Source organism: Tauraco erythrolophus, chromosome 23 (genome assembly GCF_009769465.1).
Source record: "Tauraco erythrolophus isolate bTauEry1 chromosome 23, bTauEry1.pri, whole genome shotgun sequence".
NCBI lineage: Eukaryota > Metazoa > Chordata > Aves > Musophagiformes > Musophagidae > Tauraco > Tauraco erythrolophus.
Window position 1 is genome coordinate 3,623,998 of NC_141487.1, and position 19,647 is coordinate 3,643,644.

At 48.2% G+C, this 19,647-nt stretch overlaps 1 protein-coding gene across 1 annotated transcript; it reads right to left on the reverse strand.

The window, feature by feature from the left end:
* Window positions 1–6,304: 6,304 nt before the first annotated feature.
* On the reverse strand, window positions 6,305–11,897 carry DRAXIN (dorsal inhibitory axon guidance protein). Its single transcript, XM_009983972.1, has 6 exons — window positions 11,438–11,897; window positions 9,892–10,079; window positions 9,232–9,343; window positions 8,786–8,875; window positions 8,451–8,540; window positions 6,305–6,417 (listed from the first exon to the last, which is right to left on the reverse strand). The coding sequence occupies exons 1-6, from the start codon at window positions 11,895–11,897 to the stop codon at window positions 6,305–6,307; spliced, it is 1,053 nt and encodes a 350-aa protein (XP_009982274.1).
* Window positions 11,898–19,647: the final 7,750 nt, after the last annotated feature.

Genomic DNA, 19,647 nt, shown 5'->3' on the forward strand with positions numbered 1-19,647 from the left:
GGATAAACACCAATAAAAAAGCAATTGCAAGGTGCGAGCTGTGCTCAGCTGTATCACACAATAACCAAGTTAAGTTCGGGTCAGTGGTTGTGGTTGAGCACTGGAGTCTCACCGTGTAGCAAGAAAGGCTGGCCAATACTTAGTTTCCTTTAGCCCTAGATTTTTCCCTAGAACTGGATGACTGCACTCTTTGCCTAAAAGCTTGGTACAAATCACAACTTCTTCATCTCTCATTCTGAAAGAAAGCTCCTCCCATTTTAGAGCTAGGGAAGTTGCTAAGGGATAAACCCAACCCCACTATAACTTACCATTTCCTGTCCAGTTCCTAATAGCAGTCTTCTCCCCAAATGCATCAACAGAACCAAGAATCGGGATGACCCCTCTCACACCCTCCCTCCCTTGCCCAATGTATGCTTTACCTGTCTGCAGTGTAAGACTACAAGGTTTTACTGGGTCAGTTGCTTTCTTGCCATCATCTATTCTTACAGAAAAGATGGGGCCTCTAGGGAATGAACAAGGAGTCAGAAGTTCATTGCAGAAGCTGAATGTGGAAATGCATGAGTCATCCTTCAATCTCATTTCCAGTTCAGGCAGTGCAGTGCAAGGTTATGCATCAGAATTGTGCAGTGAACCTACACTCAGATATTCTCAAACAAGCCACAAATGTAGCCCTGTCTAGCCTGACCTTCACTGCCCCCTGAGCGCTACTGACTGCTAATATGCAGCATGCTTGAAGGTCTCCCAAGGCAAAGCATTAAATGCCAAAATGAAACAACCTAGAAAATGCTAACCAGAGAATGCAACAGAACCAAAGACTGGTTGCACAGCTCAGAACAGCAATGAAAACATAAGGCTGTGAAAGCCCCTCCAGGAATCTCTGAATGTGCCACTTTACCAGATGAAAGATTGAAATATAACTCATTTATTGCTACATGCCACATCAGCTGTGACTTAATTTCCATTTCTACGTCTTGCAGGGAAGCTCTGCCTCTACTCACAGAAGTAGTGCCATCAAATGGGATCAATGCTAGTGGTCCAGTAGCGTCAAGGACTGGATTTTACCCTAAATGACAAAAAGATGTGACATCTGCGGTGGGAGGGAAGCTAAAGAATGGCCATATTGCTGGCTCAGCACTTGGATGCAAAGTGCAGTAGGGATGCCCTTCCGCCAGGATAGGTATCTACCAAGGAGAACTGTTTGTTAAAAAGACAAATTCCACTGTCCCAGTTCAAGTATAAGCACTGCTTAGATGCAGCAGTATGTAGGCGTCTTTGCTCCTTTCAGCATTCTCACTCAGTCCAAGTGAGACAGAGTCTCATTATCATTTATGCAGCATGAGCCATAATTTGGATCGATGTGACTGCTGTTTAATGCAAAGCATTCATTTCCCCTTGTACAATAAAAGCGCTTTACTTCATTTTGTTCATCAGTGTATCATGCAATTAATTCAGCCCTGCTTATTATATCCTGGGCTTGCATGTCGTGGACTCCAGGGACTTAGAAATGTCTTAATGATCTCATGGATATGAAAACAATGAGAGCTATGATAGACATTATGCATTTGCACGTCTCTCACACCCATCTGATCTGGGGGGTTGGTTGTTTTTTATCTCTCCTTTGCTTTGCTTGTACCTTGTAAATTGCCTGTCTGTGTAACCTGCTGTCTCTGTTCCCTTCCCCAGGCTTGATAACGCAAAGCAACGTAAACATGGTGAGAAAGATAAGCAGCAAGTTAAAGACGACCTGCAGGGAGAAGCCAATGACCCAGGAGACTAGAAACAGGATATGGAGATTTTCCTGACTAGAAGACTGGTCCAGGTGAGTTCAGCTCACTGCAACTAATACCCAGTAATTAGCTGCTTTATGTCAAATGTATTGGTGGTATGTCTTATGCAGACTGAGTAAAAACCTAACAACACAGCTGGCTCCCTTCCTGACAGCACAAAAGTGAGGCTGATAAGGCAGAAATGCTTTCCTTGGTGTTTTCAGGATGCTGTACCCTTGGTGGGTAAAGCAATAGCAATTCTGTGGGGAAGGAGAAGAGCAAATACGATTGCTCCTGCTGTCCTTGTCTGGCCAAATGGTGATGGAGACAGGCACACCCCTCGTAGTTCTGCCCTTCGCGTCCCTCACTTGGGGTCTAGTCTAAAGGCAACTAAGACTGTGGCTGACACTGGTGTTTTCGAGTTGTGCCCCTGGCTGAGGAGCTGAGAGCAATGAAGGCATCGGCTCGGCACAGATGCATCTGTTATCAGTAGAGTCTTTCTGAATAATCTGTGAGGAAGGGCATACAGAAGTTGTCCTGGCTCTACAAACTCTCTTTTAAATCCCAATGGGAAATCAGCAAGCCGAAAGAAACATTATTTGGATTGGAGGGGAAACGGAGGGCAGTTTGTCATGCTGGTGAGGAGCTTCCTCCTGCAACTTTGCTGCAAAACAGTCTATGGCAAGATGATTTGGGGAGTGGAGAGGCTTACACCAATGTGTTATCTTGACAAGCATACTTGAAAGTCCTTTCTAATCTCAGCAAGGAAGAGCTGCTCCTCTGCTTTTCTAAAATCTAACTAGAGCTTTGAGATACAATTGAGGGACTACTCTTAAAGATTCGCTGGCACTCTAGAAAAATGAAGTGACATACCAGAAATGTGTTTATGGGATACATACGATCACTCAGAACATACCAAGAAACCAACAGCCCTCATTTTTCCTGATTAAAAAATGTGAAAGCAATGCTTTTTCCAGGCTTTATGTAGCAGAGAGTGACTGGCGTGGACTCAAACAATTTCGTATAGCATGGGTTTGAAATTGAAGCACTTTCACACACTGTGGATTGACAACAGGATAATTACAGGGGGGGTGTTTGAGAGGCTTTCAATAAAACACCCCCAAGCTAAAATGAATGCAGACTATTACAGACCTGAGACAGGATGATTCCCAAGTGTTTTAATTTGTGCTTCCACTTCTTGTCTCCCTTGCAGTCATAATTTTGGCAACTACCAGCAATATCCCTGAGATTCAACAGCATTTGCAGAGCAGGCAGCTGCTGAGATGATTATGTCAAATCAGCACGCTGTCCTCTCTTTTCCATGTCTAATGATTCTCACCCTTGGAGAAGTGGTTTAAAATGATGCACATCCCTCGCACTCATTGTGAGGCTGCTAACAGCAGTAGCTGTAGAGCAGGAGTTTGGGTGGGACTCTGTCACTCACCTTTCTTGCATGTGTGCCCTGCAATTAACTTTAAAAATTATCCCACGGAGCCCTGCTATGGCTGGTTTGGGCCTGATCCAAAGTCCTTTCAAGACAATAGAAAAATCTTGCAAGAGCTCTGGTTTAAGCTCTCTGGGGCAGTAGAGAAGCTGAGCTTGTGTGAATTCTGAGCTTGTGTGAATTTGAGTTTCTCAATCAATCAGTTGAGAAGAACACGTAAATCAAGGCTTGCTTGACATTTATCTCCCTCTCTCTTGCTCAGACCTAATGCCCCCAAAGGCAGAACTGCCACTGACTGCACTGTGACTGGGAGATACTGGGAAGGAAGGGGAAAGCTGCTAAACGTAACGCAGTGATACTACTGCTCTGCAGCTGCTGTCATGCTCTTGAAACGGCACAGAGCGGCACTAAAAAGCTTTGCTACACTCAGAAGTGGGTTGGACTTGTACAAATGTTGCCCTGGGGTTTTATACCACAGGCTGGTCTTACATTCCACACCTTGGCATTTTATTTACTCAACAGCTTTCCTTTGCACTGCAATTGCGAAGTCAGGAGTTGATCTGGCTGATGCATAAATTGGGTTATCTGATTCTTTTCACACTGCTGCGGCTGTGCAGCATGTGCCTGTGCCGCTGCTCACCCTCTCTGCTTCACCTCTGTAGCATCACAGTTTAATTCAGAAAGGATGAGTCTCAGTCATGGGCTCTCTTTCTGAAAATGCGATCAATCAATCCAATAATCTTGTGACTTGATTTGTAATAATTAACTCAATTTTCACTGACCTTAGACGTTTAACTAATCCCACCAATTAAGAACCATCTGTTCTTTATATTCAGAGTTAACTGCAGACTGAAAGCTGAAAAACCAAGAGCTGAAGAAACAAGTCTCCTTTTGGAGTCTAAAGCTCTGGCTTAAAATTGAGACTTGCTGTTTAAGCTTGCTTGTATTTCAAATGATTTGCGACATAGTCTCGCCCAAAACACTGCCCAGGATCCTACAAAGATTCTGTATGTAGCATATGTGGCAATGAACACCTGCATCACCAAGGATAAAGACCCCTGCAAAACATCCTGCTTTCTTTCCTTTGCACTGTTCCAACCAGATCTCGGCTCCTATATTTGAAAGCAATGTGGCATCAAAACCTGCCTTTGACAATGGCTGTGCATGTGGTTCTCATCCATGCCACACAGACCAGGGTTTGAGAGCTCTGCAATTGACTGTGATCAATTAAGGCCTTTTTCCCTTTATGCTTCCACTGACAATAGCACTGGCAGCACCACCCACTATTCTGCATCTGGGCTGAGGGAGGGGCTCTAGTTCTCTGGGTTAACAAATTGCATCCTTGCTGTGGTGGCACAGAGCTGGAGCCAAACCACCTTTCTTTACTCCTGCTTTTTTGGCTAAGACTGTAATGCCGTAAGCAAAAATCTACATAGCTACATCCAACCGAGTGGTAGGTTTTGCCTAAATGCTCCTTCACAAATTCCTCCTTTAGTGTACTTCCTAGCAGTGCAGGTGTATGTGGGTCAGAACTAATATTGCATTCATAGCATATCTCTGTAGTCATGACTGGGCATGCATCACACTAGAGGTGTAAACTATTATGCCAGCAGCATTTAAGTGAATACCCAATGCAGAGTAACACCACAACAGAAACAGGAGTGCAAAACGGACGTTTGCCTACCTAAATGGAACACAAGGGGAACAGGATAAAGAAGATTCTGACAACCACACCAGGATTAATATTTCTGTTCCTGCAAAAAGTGGTCTGCATCTCCAGGTTCTTGAATATAAAAGGCTTCAGAGCTGTCTCCCAACAGAAGGCAGGGTATTGGGGTGTTAGCAGCAAAGAACATCTTTACAACTAACACTACTCCTGTTTAACACAGGTAGCTTCTGTTGCTCCAATATATCACTGAAGTCAGTAATTAAGTAGTAATATAAAGAAGTTTTAAACATCTGACTGGCTACTCCAGGCAGAAACTGACTGTTAGCTGCAGTTTGAGCGAGAATACAGGGAAGCTTGGATTCCCAACTGGGGGAGAGAAATTGTTCTACTAATTAGCACAACTGCTCTGTGTGATTATCTGAAGTCATTAGTGCTACCTGCTGGCAAGCTCCCTTGTAGACCTTTCTGGCTCCTGCCACATCTTTAGGTGCAGTCAAAGAAGCAGAAGAGTTGCACAAAGGATATCTATCATGTCTTTATTTACATATCATGGAAACACACATGCAACATGTCACAGGATTTACTACAACGGAACAGCCTGTCCCTATCTCCTGTTACCAAAAACTTTATTTTTGGCTCACTAGGAAAACTATCACTTCCCTAGAAAGCTCCTAAAAATAATCATTAAAAATAGCAGACTTGGCAGGATAACTAAATGAGTGAGAGCTGCAGGTTGGGATGTCTTGCCACATCCTTGCAGAAACCAGGTGGGTCTCTGGAAGCAAGAAAGGAAAGAAGGAAGGAGTGGGACTGGATGGTCCTAAAGACAGGTAGGAAATGGTAGTGTGTAACAGCTAGGTAGTATCTGTTTGTAGCAGTGAACAAGGGAGAGAGCACGAGCTGTCAGAGGGTCCCCTCTCACCTAGGCAGCCAGCTTCCTGCTGATCCTTTTTCCATCTTTGATTCCACCTAGAGGCTACAAGCTTCCTACCCTCTAAGAATCTCTGATCCTTAAGGAGGATCTACCTTTCTTCTTAAGCAATAGTTAAGGGGTAAAGTTTAAGCTCATATCCTCTTTTACTTCAAGGATCTTTCATATCTTGCCTCTGTTGAGAGGAGGAGATGAAACTGCAGAGCCTTTTCCTGCCAGGACTGTCAGAACGGTAGTCATGATCATCTCTTACTAACTGGGAGAGGGGACCCAGCTCAATGGCAGGAATGTGCTGAGGGAAGGGAGGGGGAACGCAGTCCTGGTATCCAAAAGGCTGAAGCCACTCTCTGTAGTTAACACGAGTCTTGCTGGAACCTGGCATGTTCAGAGCCTGCAGCTTCAGTCATTTGCTTGACTTTTTCCTCTAATTCCCATTGCTAAGTATAAACAGTTTGACCCCAGCTCCTGACCATCTGGGCAGGAGTCCCACCCTCCTAAACATTAATGAATGATCCCTGCTCTCCGTTGGCTGATTCGGGCTCCACGCAGCGCCCTTTCCTCCGGGTCACTCTTCGGTTCCGGTGGAATTTGGCATAACAGCGTAGCCCTATGGAAAAGACATGCATAAGTGAGCAGGAGGGACCAGGGCTCACTCCGGCAGTAACATCAAACAATTAGCTCTTGGCCTCAGTTCATGACAGAGCCTGCTGCAGTGGGGACGGTCCCAGGACTGGGAAGCCTGGGCTGTGTCAAATGAGGTGGCAGAGAAATGCCTCACATGGCCAGGGCATATTGCTTTCTGGGTCCTGCTATTCTGTTTGGCTCACTGTTCTGGTTTGGGATTCATTGGCTCAGGCAGAAGGTCTCACTGGCTTCTTGAAATACCAATGAATTATCCCGATTGTTTCCAGTGATTTTATGGAAGCCCTGCTTGGCTTCCCCCTATTACTTCCCATTACTGTCTAAGTGATCTCTCCATTGGGAAATTACTACAGCCTTAATGTGCAGCAGCGATGGCTAGGGAGCTCCCCTCGCTATTTATTTCCCTGAAGCTTCAGGAGAGGAGGGAAGAGACTTTGAAGCGTTGTTACTGGAAGGTCTGATGCAAAGCTCGCTGCAGATCTCCTTCAGTTTCTCTGTTTTGGATGCTCAAAGTGCAGGGTCTGAAGGAAGCTATCTGATGTAGCGTTGATGAATACTACGGCGTGGAAAAAAAGGCATTTTATTTGTAAAAAACACAAGTACATATTCTCCCATGGCAGTGGAAGGCAATGGGAGCTTCTGGCCAGGGTAACTTACTGGTTCTGGCACTGATAGATTTATCTTCTGGTGTGTGTTGTCTGACTTTGTTACACCAGAATGTGTAGCTAGTTGGGCCAGACAGGGTAGACCCTATGTGTAAATAATTCTCACAAAAGCCCTGACTTTCAGCAGCCCAGGATCTGGTCAGTGGGGTTGGCAGGAGCTGATCTGATCATTCCAGAAACTGCAACTCTTTTTACTCCCAGAGCAGGCAGCAGATAGCAACAATGCCAACACCGCCAGAGTGAGGGAGGCTGAGGATTTATAGCTTTTATAATGAGACAGCCTATAAACTGTCCTGGAGTATTTGTACACGGGAGACCCAGCCCGATGTCACAGGTCACTGAGCAGCCTCTTGGAGTGCATGTCCCTGGGCTATGTTGAGACCGGCTACCTTGAAGCTGGGTTTCTGCCCCTCATTACCAATCCCCTCAGGACAGTCTGGCCTCACAGAAGGAGAGCACACAAGATCAGAGCTCTGCTCTTATCTAAGCGGCTTCTCTGTCTTATCTGGACCCTGCATCTCTGGGGATCTTTTTAATGCTACAGAGGATGCACATTTGGCATCAACTTATAACTAGCTTTAGTATAAAGCAGGGCTGGGGGCAGCCCTCGTTAGGCTTGCAGAAACACCTTTCTAGGCTAATCTATCAGAACATTGTCTCTGATGAGGACCTTCAAATGTTACACAACACACCCAAGGTGAAGACTACCATTTAACATTGGAACTCTGGGAAAGCAGTCTGTTTAACTGGCTAAAAAGTAGGTGAATGACCTAGTCAAAGTCACTAGGTACCTAACATGGCTCACAAAATCTGGCAACTAGAGTTTTGTTCAGATAGACAAAACCCAGGGCCTGGAGCTGATCTTGAATGCATTCAGACTAGAAGAGTGACTTTCAACATCTTCATAACACCACCGTGTATTTGTATTAAGGGCTGCTGTGGATTCTTCAGAAATAGTTGTAAGAAACCATGTCCTACCCACACCTACTAAATTGCTACAAGTTTGATTGAAATTAACTCAGGAAAGTCATATTAAGCATAAGGTCATGTATAACGTAGTCTGTTTTGATAACCTATGATACTTGAAAGCAGCATTGAAGTGTTTGTTAATATATTGTGGCTGCTTCTGTTAGGTTTGTAGATATCAAGATTTTTGTTTTCAAGATGGAAAAGAAGATATCATAGATCAGTCAACGGTCACATTGTGAGTCAGTGGCAGGGAAAGGCTAAGAGCAGCAGAGCTGGGCTCCTATTTTCACAGATAAACCATGATTCCAAGTCAGCACAGCCAACAATGAAGTCAGGGGGAAGAAGAGCAAAGAGCTGAACTCACCTTCAGTGCACATACAGTCATCATAACATTTGTTGTTAAGGCCTCGATTGTGTGGTTTGCAGAGGTGTTCACGCAAGTCGCAGCAAGAGCCTGCAACACAGGAAGAAGGGTCAGCACAGCTCATTTATCCCCTTCCCTTGTAGGGCTACTGATGCCCATGACAACTCCATGGTGCAGACATCATCTGTTCCCACAACACGCCTAAAGAGCCTCTGCCCTTCCCTCTGCATACCGCTTTCTACCAGTATTAAAAATCAGGATACGTTATCAGAACGTGGGCTGGATTTCAAACAATCTCATGTTTGGAGAAATGACTCGACCAAGCTGATCCTGACCTGGGAGGCAGTCAAGGTGATGATCACATGGCTCTCCTTCAGCCGTCACAGTTTCGTTTCCACTGTTGGGGCTCTTGCTGCGGCGTTTCTCTATGGAAGAAAAACAGCTGCTGATAGAAAATGTCATGCTAATGTTTTTATTTTGGAGACTGTATTGTTCCAGGGTAAAAAGAGCCTCAAACTTCAAGAGTTTGAACTCTAAACCTTCATAGTCTACTCTCCTCCCTGTTTCTCAACCCTCTATCTATCATTTTTCCTCTGCCCTCAAACTATGTATCCAAAATGAGAAACATTCTGAAACTGAGCACAAAACACAATCGGCGTTATGCTTTTTCTCTCTTTCCCCACCACTATGATTTCACATCCTTCAGCACATCTGTGAACACTATCCACAGGACAAGCCTTACAGAATGACTTTTGGGAAAGAGGACAGGGAGGTTTAGCACCTTTCTTTTTGGCAGATGGCCACATTTCTGGTTTGAGATCCTCATAATCTGTCCAGTCAAAGAGTGCCATATCTAGGGTGGGCATCACATCCCCATCTTGCCTGAGGCGAACCTGCAAACCATAAGAAACCAAAGAGACAACGGATTACACTTCTGTAGTGATGCTGAAGTCTGTGCAAATTTTCCTGAAACTTTTAGACCTTATAAAGGTTTTATGATTCCCTCCCCATCCCTGTCTTGTCCACTGGGGGTTCTTGGCATCTCATTTTCTAAAGAGAAGAGCTTTCCCTTATTGCAGCTGAAGCTAAGAAGGAAGTTTTCACTGCTTGTATGTGAGGACAAAAGGTGAGCAAGGAGCATTAGGACATGCTGCCCCTCCAGCAAGTGCTCCTACTGCCTCTCTGGTCTGTGAAGCTGAATGAAGGTGGCTAGCTAAGGGAGAGGTAGGGCAGAGAAGAGAAGCAACTAAAGGAACTCTTTATGAAGAAGAGGTGTTTAAATGTCTCCAAGACACAGAGCTGCTTTTGAGGAAGGGCTTTGGTGTTAAGCAAGCACTTACCTCTAACTGAAAAAAAGAAAAAAAAAAAAAGGAAACTGGACCTTATCTGCAGATTTCAGTCTGCATCAGAGGTACAGTGCAGTTACCAGCTGTCTCTTTACCTGTGACCGTGGTGATGTGGCTGGAAGAGCAGGAGGCTCTTCTGTGGAAACAGCTAGTTCCAGTGCAGTGATGAGAAGCATGGTGGGAGTCAGACTTGTAGCTTCCTCTGCCTGCAGGTTTTGAAACTGTTCTTCAAAGCTTTCAGGTTTCTTGTACAGGGAGCTTGGCCCAGCATCGGGAGTCTTCCCTGCAGAGGCCAACAGGTACAGTAGCATTAGCTTTCTCATCCCTTTTCTCTCTGTGTGCCATAGATTTGAGTCAAAGGAATTCAGATCTCATCCAGCCACTGGCCAGTGTTCTACCACTGTGAGCTGCTGTTTAAACCAGTGTAAAACAGAGTAATGTGCTATTAAATTAAAGTGATAGGTCAGGTCCAGAGTATATGCATCTTGATTTTGACACACTTAAGTCATGCATAATCACACCTTCTTGAAGATACGTCTGTCTCTTGCTTAAGAGGCAAAGGATTTCTTCTTCTGGTCTCAAGAATACAAAATGTACCTGTTTAACCATTTTTAAACCAATCGATTCAGCTGCTGCAAATACCTACGAACACATTCTTATTTAATTTTAGTAGTGGGTTATTTCAATTTAGCTCAAGTCAGGACCTACCTAACATGAAACAAGAATATCTTCACAACCTGATCCCTGCTTTTCCTAAGTATGAATTTAAATATAGACCTTAAGTTAAACCAAAGAAACAAGGCTTGTTTCGTAGTCTGTGAATATTGCTTCAAACTAGCTTTGTTGCATACTCTTCTATATTGCTTAACATGAGTTTAGTCAGTCCCCAGAGAAAACAACAGAGCTCTTCTTACTGATGCAGGGAGGAGTAAGAGCTGAAACTCAGGGATGCTAACGCACAGCTTGTCAAATAGTGTAGATTGACACAAATTGCCTGGCTTTAACAGAACTAAACATTTACCACACTGGGCATACCATACCACAGAGACACACCCCCCCAACTTGACCTGCAAAGGAAAGCAGTCCCAGTCAAAAACAAGCAACATTTTAAAGTAATTTGTGCAATTTCAAATATGCAAAATTTATATTTTTTGTAGTTCAGCATAAATATAGAAGAATACAAGCTCTGATGAGAAGAAATTAATCTTCAAGCACAGCAGGGGTTTTGTATTATTTCTAGTTCTGGTCAGTGGAGGTCTGTTTCAAAGTCAGTGGAGAGATAGAGCATGGCTTGGACATGTTTGTTCATAAATTGAACCATTTGCTGAAAAAGCAAAAAAAAACCAAAGCAGGCCACCCTAAAACAACCCCTCAAGTCCCAGAAATTTTCAGAGCTCCTCCTGTAAGGCAAACCAGGTCATTTTCACAAAACGGCAGCCAGCAGTAAAAACCTCTGGTTCTGGAGTTCCCCTTTTTTCTTGTGCCTCTTTTGTTTGGCAGATTTCTCCCCAGAGCAGGCACACATCCCACACCCTCCACACACCCATGTGGCTCAACCACAGCTGCATCTTCTTGCCCTCACACAAGTGACACTCATTTCAAGTGACCCAACAGCCTCAGCTTCCCTTGGAGCTCAAATACCTCTGTGGTGTTTCAGCCTGTCCCTGCGGCTGTGTCGCCGATGCTCTCGGTTCTGCTTCTTTCCTCTCTCAGACCCAGGGGACTGGTTCTCCCTCTCAGGATATGGGAACTCAAAACCCAGGAACACATCCTTATTCTGTTTTAGGGCTGCTGGCTGTCCCTCTGCCACCAGCTCTTCCACAGCTGGAGCTCCGCTACCCATTCTGAGGGCCTCTTCCCCAGCCGGCCGCCCTCTAGAAGTCATGGCATGGACCCTCTCCTTCTTGGCCAAGCCATGCTTGTGGTGGTGCCCACTTCTGGGCTGCTGCAGCCACATCTCTTGGTTTTGAAGATGGTTGTTGTTCTCTGGGGCATTTTTGAGCTTTGTGTCAGGGTCCAGGGAGACTGCAAGATTGATGTCAGAAAGAACCAGCACACACAGGAAAAGGAAAGGAGAGAAGAAGGTGGAAGAAGTTGCCATAATCCTGGGTGCTCTGCCTCACCTGCAATTAAAAAGGAAAAAAAAAAAGAAAGAAAAAAAAAGTAACCAACTTCTGGGAACTGCAAAGGCAAGCAAGATTCAGACCTAGGACACTTAGATGAAAACAGTTATGGTGTCCAGAGCTAGAAGGGAGGTTTTTTTCTCCTTGGTTACCTCCTCCTCTCTCAGCCCTGGTTACAGCAGCTGAGACACACGTGCAGGGCCTGCAGGGCTATACAGTCCTAGTTTCATGTGCAAATGAGGGCCATCAATCAGTAGGACATTTCCCTTTGATTCCAGACTGGCCCCCCTACCCTCCCATTCACAGCCCACCATCTGAGCGGCTGGGGAGGCCGCAGCTCCTGCACAGCACCAGCTGCCTGGCTAGGGCTGTGTGCTGCCAGGTTGGCATCCTGGGCCTGGCTGGCACTGGCCTCTCCTCACAGCTGGTTTCCTTGCAATGAAGATGTCAAGATGAACAGAACTGGAGGCAGATGGTGGCCTCGCAGGACCAGCAACAGCCCTGAGCAGCTCAAGACAGAGAGACACGTGCATGCACACACACACTGCTTCAGGGTGGCTGAAACTGGTCAAGGGAAGAAAAAATATTGGAAATTTTGGGCTGATACCTCACAGTGTAGCAGAAAAACAAATCTGCTGTCAGCAGAGCAGGGGATGCTGGGCTAAACATCAAGGGGCAAGGAGGCAGACTGAGTTTTCTCTAGTTTGTCCCACTTTCCCTCCTTGACCCTGCACAGGCTGTCACTGGGAGAGTAATTTAAGTCCAAAGAACACTGAGACTGAGTCCCTCAGCACAATGGCTGCAGACTATTCTCATTCATTCTGCTTTACTGGAATATTTTTGAAAGTCTTCCTTCAATCCTGTGTTTGTGTTATGAGACACGGCTTTGGGACATCGCACAAGTCAGAGATTTCTCTAATTAAGTAATTCTTCCCTGTCCTTTCCCACAAAAAGGGATTTTCAGCATTTCCAGTGCAGCCTTTCACTTTGGGGTAGCTTTCTCAGACTGTCCCTCTCAATCTGGGCAGCATGAAGGCACGCTCAAAGCCAGAGTTCCCTGTCTGAAAACTGTCAGAAAACCAGGCCCATGCTTACATTTGAGAAATACTATCACAAAGTTACAGCCACAGCTCTTCACTCTACCTCCTCCTCATCTTTCCTGCACCCCAGCCCCCCACTGCACCTGATTTTCATCTGTCTGTTCACCACGTGAACCACTCTGCTGCACAATTAGAATGGCTTGTACTTCCTCCTCCAGGTGCTTTGCTGCTTGACCAGACATTGTCACCTCTGAAGGGCAGAAGGCAACATCTTTTGAGGCCAATCTCAGTGCCTTTTTGTGGAGCTGACAGGAGACACCCTAAGAATGGCCTTGGTCCTTCCTTTCCTATTTTCTTTATAATCTATGAGACAGATGTGAAATGCTTTCAGTCAGTAAAACCTCTGCCATCATAGCAACCTCAGCCTCATGGAGCATCTGGGGAGTTTAGAGGGAAATTATAGAATCATAGAATGGCATAGGCTGGAAGGGACCTTAGAGATAATCTAATCCAACCTCCCTGTCATGGGCAGGGACGCCTCTCAGCTAGATCAGGCTACTCCTCTTAACAGAAAAGCCTGCTCACTCATTCACCAGCTGATTCTGCCTTTCCAAGATTCATCTCTGATATTGCTCAGAGCCTGGGAGCAAATTTTCAATTCAGACCTCCCCTGGAAAGAGGTAGGAAGCATGGGGGCCTTCTCTTTAATGCAGTGCCTGAAAAGCAGGTCTTTCTACTGGCCACGAAGGGCAACAAACTGCTACTTGAGGACTGATTTAGGAGGTGCTGGGTAGCTCATTTCCTGAAAGCATAACACTATGAGATGGTATTTTATTGGCAGCTGAGACAAAGGAAAACCAGACCAACGACTAAATCTGTTAAGAAAGCACTTTTAGTCCTGCAAAGCACACAAGTCCTGCCTCAAAACGAATGGAACAAATAGCAACCAAGCAAAACCCAAGCTCTGCATCAACAGTCTTTGTTTTTTCCTAGGATTTTCTCTTTAAGAACCAGAGCAAACGAGCTGGATCAAGGCATCGCTCAGAACAACTCAAAAAGCTAGAAACAACATCTTACCTTTCATCTGTAGGCAAAATACCAAGAGGAGAGAACAGGTGCGAAGAGAATGCCTGGCAGGTGTCTCCAATCTCACTCGCACAGACATGGGCCCTTAGATGGTGAACCTGACAGACACATTAGCTGCAGATTCTGGTTTTCAGCAGGAGCTAGAAAGCAGCTAAATGCTGCAGGGCAGTTAAACAGAAGGTCTGCTTCAAAGTGTAGAGGGCATTTATTTAAGCTGTCTTGTTGGCATGACACAGGATGAAAGTGCAGCTCAAGCCCGTGGATTGCCTCATCTCTGCACTGGCTGAGAGGGCAGGCTAACATGTTGTGTTATTGTGTCACTGGGAACTTTGCATTAATAATGCAGATAAATACCTGTACCGTGCTGTTGTCGGGAAATCTGAGCTGTTTGCCAAACCAAAACACTGCATGGACAAGTTTGGTACCTTGGGTTAACGCTACACTGCTGTGCTAGAGGCACAGAAGTCCCAGCCTTCTCTTAACCACTTGTTTCCATGCCCTGATCTATCTTGAACTTCAGAAACCTCTTCCTACCTCCTTCGTTTTTCTTACCCTACAGAAGCCATAACACGCTTCCAAAAGGCAGCTAGATAACACAATGGCATCCCTAGTTGTCCTCAGTTCACAAGTTCCTCAATGTCTGAGCACCAAAGTAAACTCCACCCTCACCTCTGTCAGGACCACAGCCCACAAAAGAAGGCTGTGCTAGCCCTGGGCTTGTTGATGTAGGTGACAGCAATGTTCTCACACTGCTGATGCACTTTTTCTGCAAAGGGTGAAATTCTGCCCTGAGACATATGCCAAGCAGAAAGAAGTCTGGCCTTTTAAGGAGGTGCCTTTCCTAAATTTCCCTAAACCAAATACACGCTACAAGTCCAGAATTCATCCTCTTGTTAGGGTTTGTATATTAATAATGGAAATAGCTGAAGTACTTGCCAAGTTAAGCTGCTTCTGTAGTTTTTCTCAACACCAGACCTACATCCTCCTTACTCCACCCCATGCCTTGCACTTCCTTTATATAACTTCAGGATTACAAGCCACCTGCCCCTCGAGGTAGCAAACTGGCCTACTAACAAGAAAACGTGTAAAGCAAAAATAAGGCTTCAGAGCTACCCAGGGTGCAGGGGGTGATAAGTGAGTCGCAGTGCTGTCTCTCAGCCACTATTTCTGATCCATTTTGGGTTAGCAGTGGATGGTCACAATGCTGTAAGGGAAATTTGGGGTTTTTTTTGCATCTTAGCTAACTTTCCCTGTAGGCAGTCTCTTTCCCTGAGCTCACTGACACAATTGTGCTCACTCTGCTCTCTGCTTGTAACGCTGGAAAGCAGCCATGGACTGAGTAGGTACACAGAAACTCAGGCATGTTTTCACCCTATAAATACAGTTATGTCACCTTGTCTCTGAAATAGGCTCTGAAACTGCCCCAGCTGCATTTGTTTTGTATTTGACAAAGCAGAAACATCAGATCATCGATGTTTATTCACATACCTGACTTAAAATATGATACCTGACAGCCCTAGCTTTAACTTTTCATATATGTTCTTCATGTCACAGCCAAGAAGAACACAACTTTTGAACCAAGAAAAGACAATATCAAGATCCTTTTTCACCTCAGACCGCAAATGATGCAGTTTGTTTGCTCAAGGGTTGAACCAAGCTAGACCCAAGCATGTACTCTGGGCCAGATTTCTCTTTGGCTGTGATAAGCTCAGACTTTGGCAGGAGTGCATAAAGATTTCCTGGACGCCAGACAATCCCAAGCTGCAGCAATAGACAAAGTGTATGTGCATCTACATGGGTGTTGTGTGTATGTGCCTGTGTGGCAGGGATGACAGACAATAAAACCAGCTTCGTGTGCCAGGCTCCCTGTAAATAAGAAGCCATAGGGTGATGGATGGGCTTGGGAAGGCCTGGAGCAGAATGGACGGGGTAGGCTCTATGGTAGCTGACATGCAGAGAGCTGGCTGCAGCCAAGAGGATGGCATTGTGCAGATAAATGAGATTTCACTTCCCTGCTGGGTCTCTTTCCATCTGTTTTTCTGTTTCTGGCGGCAAATGCTGGGAAGCTTCATATACAATCTGCCAAGAGACCTTCCCATTTTCAAGGAATCTCTCCCAGCTTTCTAGGGTCCCCAAAAGCAGACAGGTAATCTTATATGCACGCTTCTCTTTTCCTCCCTGGGGCAAAAGCAATAGCACTTTTCTTCTCTCCAACATTTTGCCTTTCATATTTATTTGACTCCACAGTTTCCTTGTCTCTCATGACTCTGTTTGGTGTGAGAGATTTCCCCTCTGCAAATATTTAGGCTAGGCTGCTTGAGTCCCACCACCACTATTTGAGACATCTGCTTTCCTTTGCCTGTGTTGTTTTCTCTCACTTTCTGCCATCACCAAACAGCACTCCACTCTAGAAATGGTCAAATTCACTAATACACTAATTGCACTAGTGGCACAAGAGACAGGACATAGAGATTGCAGATGGTTGAGTAGTAGCTGCCCCTGTGCCTCCACAAAGCATCTCCCTGGGGCAACTCATATCCAGTGACCACCTGAAATGTGACTCTCTCAACTAGTTGAAGGGCTGGAACTGGGACTCTGTTTTTGCTGACCCACTGGCCCAGGCAATCTCTTCCCCTCACCGGTCAGCTCTGGCTGACAGGCTGCGCTCTGTCCTCCTAACCATTGAGGACAGAAGTGGCCTGTTCACACAGCGTGACACAGGAAATACCCTCTCCTACAGCCCAGACTTATGAGTAAGGTGGCAGTTTTGTACTTGTCACTAAGTCACTGTTAAGCTCCAGCACCCTGGCTCTGATGAACACGGGACACCTTGCAAATCCTTCAAGTCTCTACACACCTCGCACCTGCAGCTGTGCCACCCTTTCTCCTGTGTCTACCCTGACCTGCACAGAGACATTCACTGCTCTCAGTGTCAGCGCACGAGCAGAGAGGGTGCAGCACTGACATCCTCCAGGGACAGAGGAGCCCAGCAAGTCACTGTATTGAAGTGGAAGAGGCACACATGAATGAATATGCAGTACCCTCTGCTCTGCTTCCCTCTGGGACTTCACAGAGTGGCTGACACAGCCGTCATAGGCGACCTGCTATCAAACAGAGTCTACTCTACCCAATAATGAGATTAAAATAGCAATGAGCCTGAGATTAGCATCCAAGATATAGTCGCTTGCTGTCAGCGCAGCAGAGAAGACTCTCCAATTTAATGCACAATGCCTAGTGACAAACGAGACACAATCAATAGCAAAGGTCGTTGCTCACCCGCCTGGAAAGCACCCGCCAGTGTGACAGGGAAAAATCGGGGCAGATTTGGCCCAATCTTAACTGGGGGGACAAGTGGATGTGTCCCGACTGGCAGAACAGTTAGGTTATGCTTTCAATGGTTTTCCTTGCATGTCATTCTCACTTTGACCCAAAATATGTAGGATCAATGCCACCTTCTGCAAGGGAGAGGAGATGGGAATACAAACCCATTTCCGTTAAACCCTCTGGTTGACGGAAGACTTCAGGTGTGAATTGGATAAATGGCACTTAAATCCTACATGATGAATTACAGGTTGTAATAAGCCATTAACTGATGCCAAATTGATTTAATTCAGAAATGAGATCTTACTTTTATCAACAGAGGAAGAGCGGAGAATAACCCATGGGTACTCAGGGGCTCAGCACGCGCGTGCATGGCAGCACACGGCTCTGCAAACACAATGACTCGAAGGGAAAAGCTTTCTTCACCCCTTGGCCACTTTCCATAGCAGCTCTGGCTTAGAGCCGGGACGTACCCCTGGGGTGTGCGAGGGGCTCAGCAGCTACCTGCGAGAGGACTGATGCCTCCAGGGAAGGGGAGAGCAATCTCGGGGGGAGCTTACAGTAGCCCCTGAAGTAGCAGGGACTTACAGTAGGGTGGGGGGCGCAAGCCCCAAAGCCCACACTGCACACCTCTGCAAGGTGCACGGCGCTGCGCATCGCGCTGAGGGCGAGCCGGGTGGCAGAACCGCGGCGGGAGCGGGAGAGCCCGGAGCCGGCTCCCCGGCACGGGTGACAATAGGCTGGCTGAAGGCACCGCGCACCGGCGCTGTCCGAGCTCCGCGCTCGGTTCCGACCGCTGAGCGATGCCGCGCACCGGGGCACCGCGCACCGGGGCACCGCGCACCGGGGCACCGCGCACCGGGGCACCGCGCACCGGGGCACCGCGCACCGGGGCACCGCGCACCGAGCGCGTCCCGGCGGCGGCAGCCTAGAGGCGGCAGTACTGGGGTCCCCGTCACCCCCAGCCTTTGTCTCCTCTGGAAAGTGGCAAAGTGCCCCCTACTCCTCCCCGAACCCTCCGAAAGGCAAATCAGCTCGGCGGAGCATGCGGCCCCGGGCCGGGGGCAAGGTGAGCGCGGTGCGGGCAGCGCTGCCTACCTGTCCGCAGCTCCTCGGTCTGCGCTGAGCCCGGCAGGCAGGGCAGGGCAGCTGTGCATGCAGCGGGAGGGGAGGCAGGTCTGCCGGGGGGGCAGGGGGGTGTTCAAACCCGTCAGAAGGAGGAGGAGGAGGAGGAGACAGGGGGAAGGCAGTAGGGGAATGTGGAGAGGAACTGGGGACGCCGGGAATCCCGGGGGACTGGGGTGCATGGTGCGGGGGTAGGTGGGGCTGGGAGGGGCGGAGGGGCTCGGGGTGTGCTGTGTGCAGGGGGTGCAGATGGTGCTGTAGGGGGGTGCTGGGGGATGCAAGGGGCGCATGATGCGGGGGTGCCCGGTGCGGAGGAGGAGTGGCGGCAGGAGCAGTCACTGCCCCGCGCAGACAAAGGACGGAGACAAAGGCGGGGCGGCCCGGCCCGGCCCGGCCCGAGTGGGGGGGGCGGCCGGGCTCCTGCTCACCTGCACGGCGGGGCGGGCCGGGTACGGCGTCCCCGCTCCCCGGCAGGGGCTCCCCCGCGTTACGGTAACGCAGTGGGAAACCGCGCCGGGGGACCAGCGTCCCCCGCTCCCTGCACCGAGCACCCAGCCCCGCTGCAACGGAGGCAGCTGCGGCGCGGCGGGTGCCGGCCGGGAGCCCGCGGGGGCAGCGGGGACCGACACCCCCCCCCGCTCCGCGCTCGCTCCTCCCGCCGCCGGGAGGCGCTCGGGCCGCCCGGCGCCGTGACGTCACACGCCTGCGCCGCCGCCCGGCCACCCGCGCTGGGCGCCGCGCGTGTGCGGCGGCGTCGGTTCGGCACGGAGCTGGGCGGGGGCGGCGGTGAGGGGCACCGGGGGGCCCCGCGGGCCGGGCCGAGGCGGTAAGGGGCACCGAGGGGCCTCCGCCGCGTGTGCCGGGGCGGCGGTGAGGGGCACCGGGGTCCCCCGGGCGGGCGGGAGCCGGGGGAACGGAGGGCTGTGCCCAGGGGCCTCTCCGAGGTCGGGAAGGGGGAAGGGAGCCCGTGTAAGGACAGGGGCACTTCGAAGGCGAGGGGCTACAAATTATACGATATTGCTGCTGCTTTTGCTTACCTTGTTTTCCGAAATTTCCTCAGTAAGGGATCGCGAGCTTCCAAAAAGCACCGTGCAGGAAGCGCGGGCTTGCTTCTTCCTGGTGCCTGCTGCTCCGTGCTGCTCCCAGCCATCCCTTG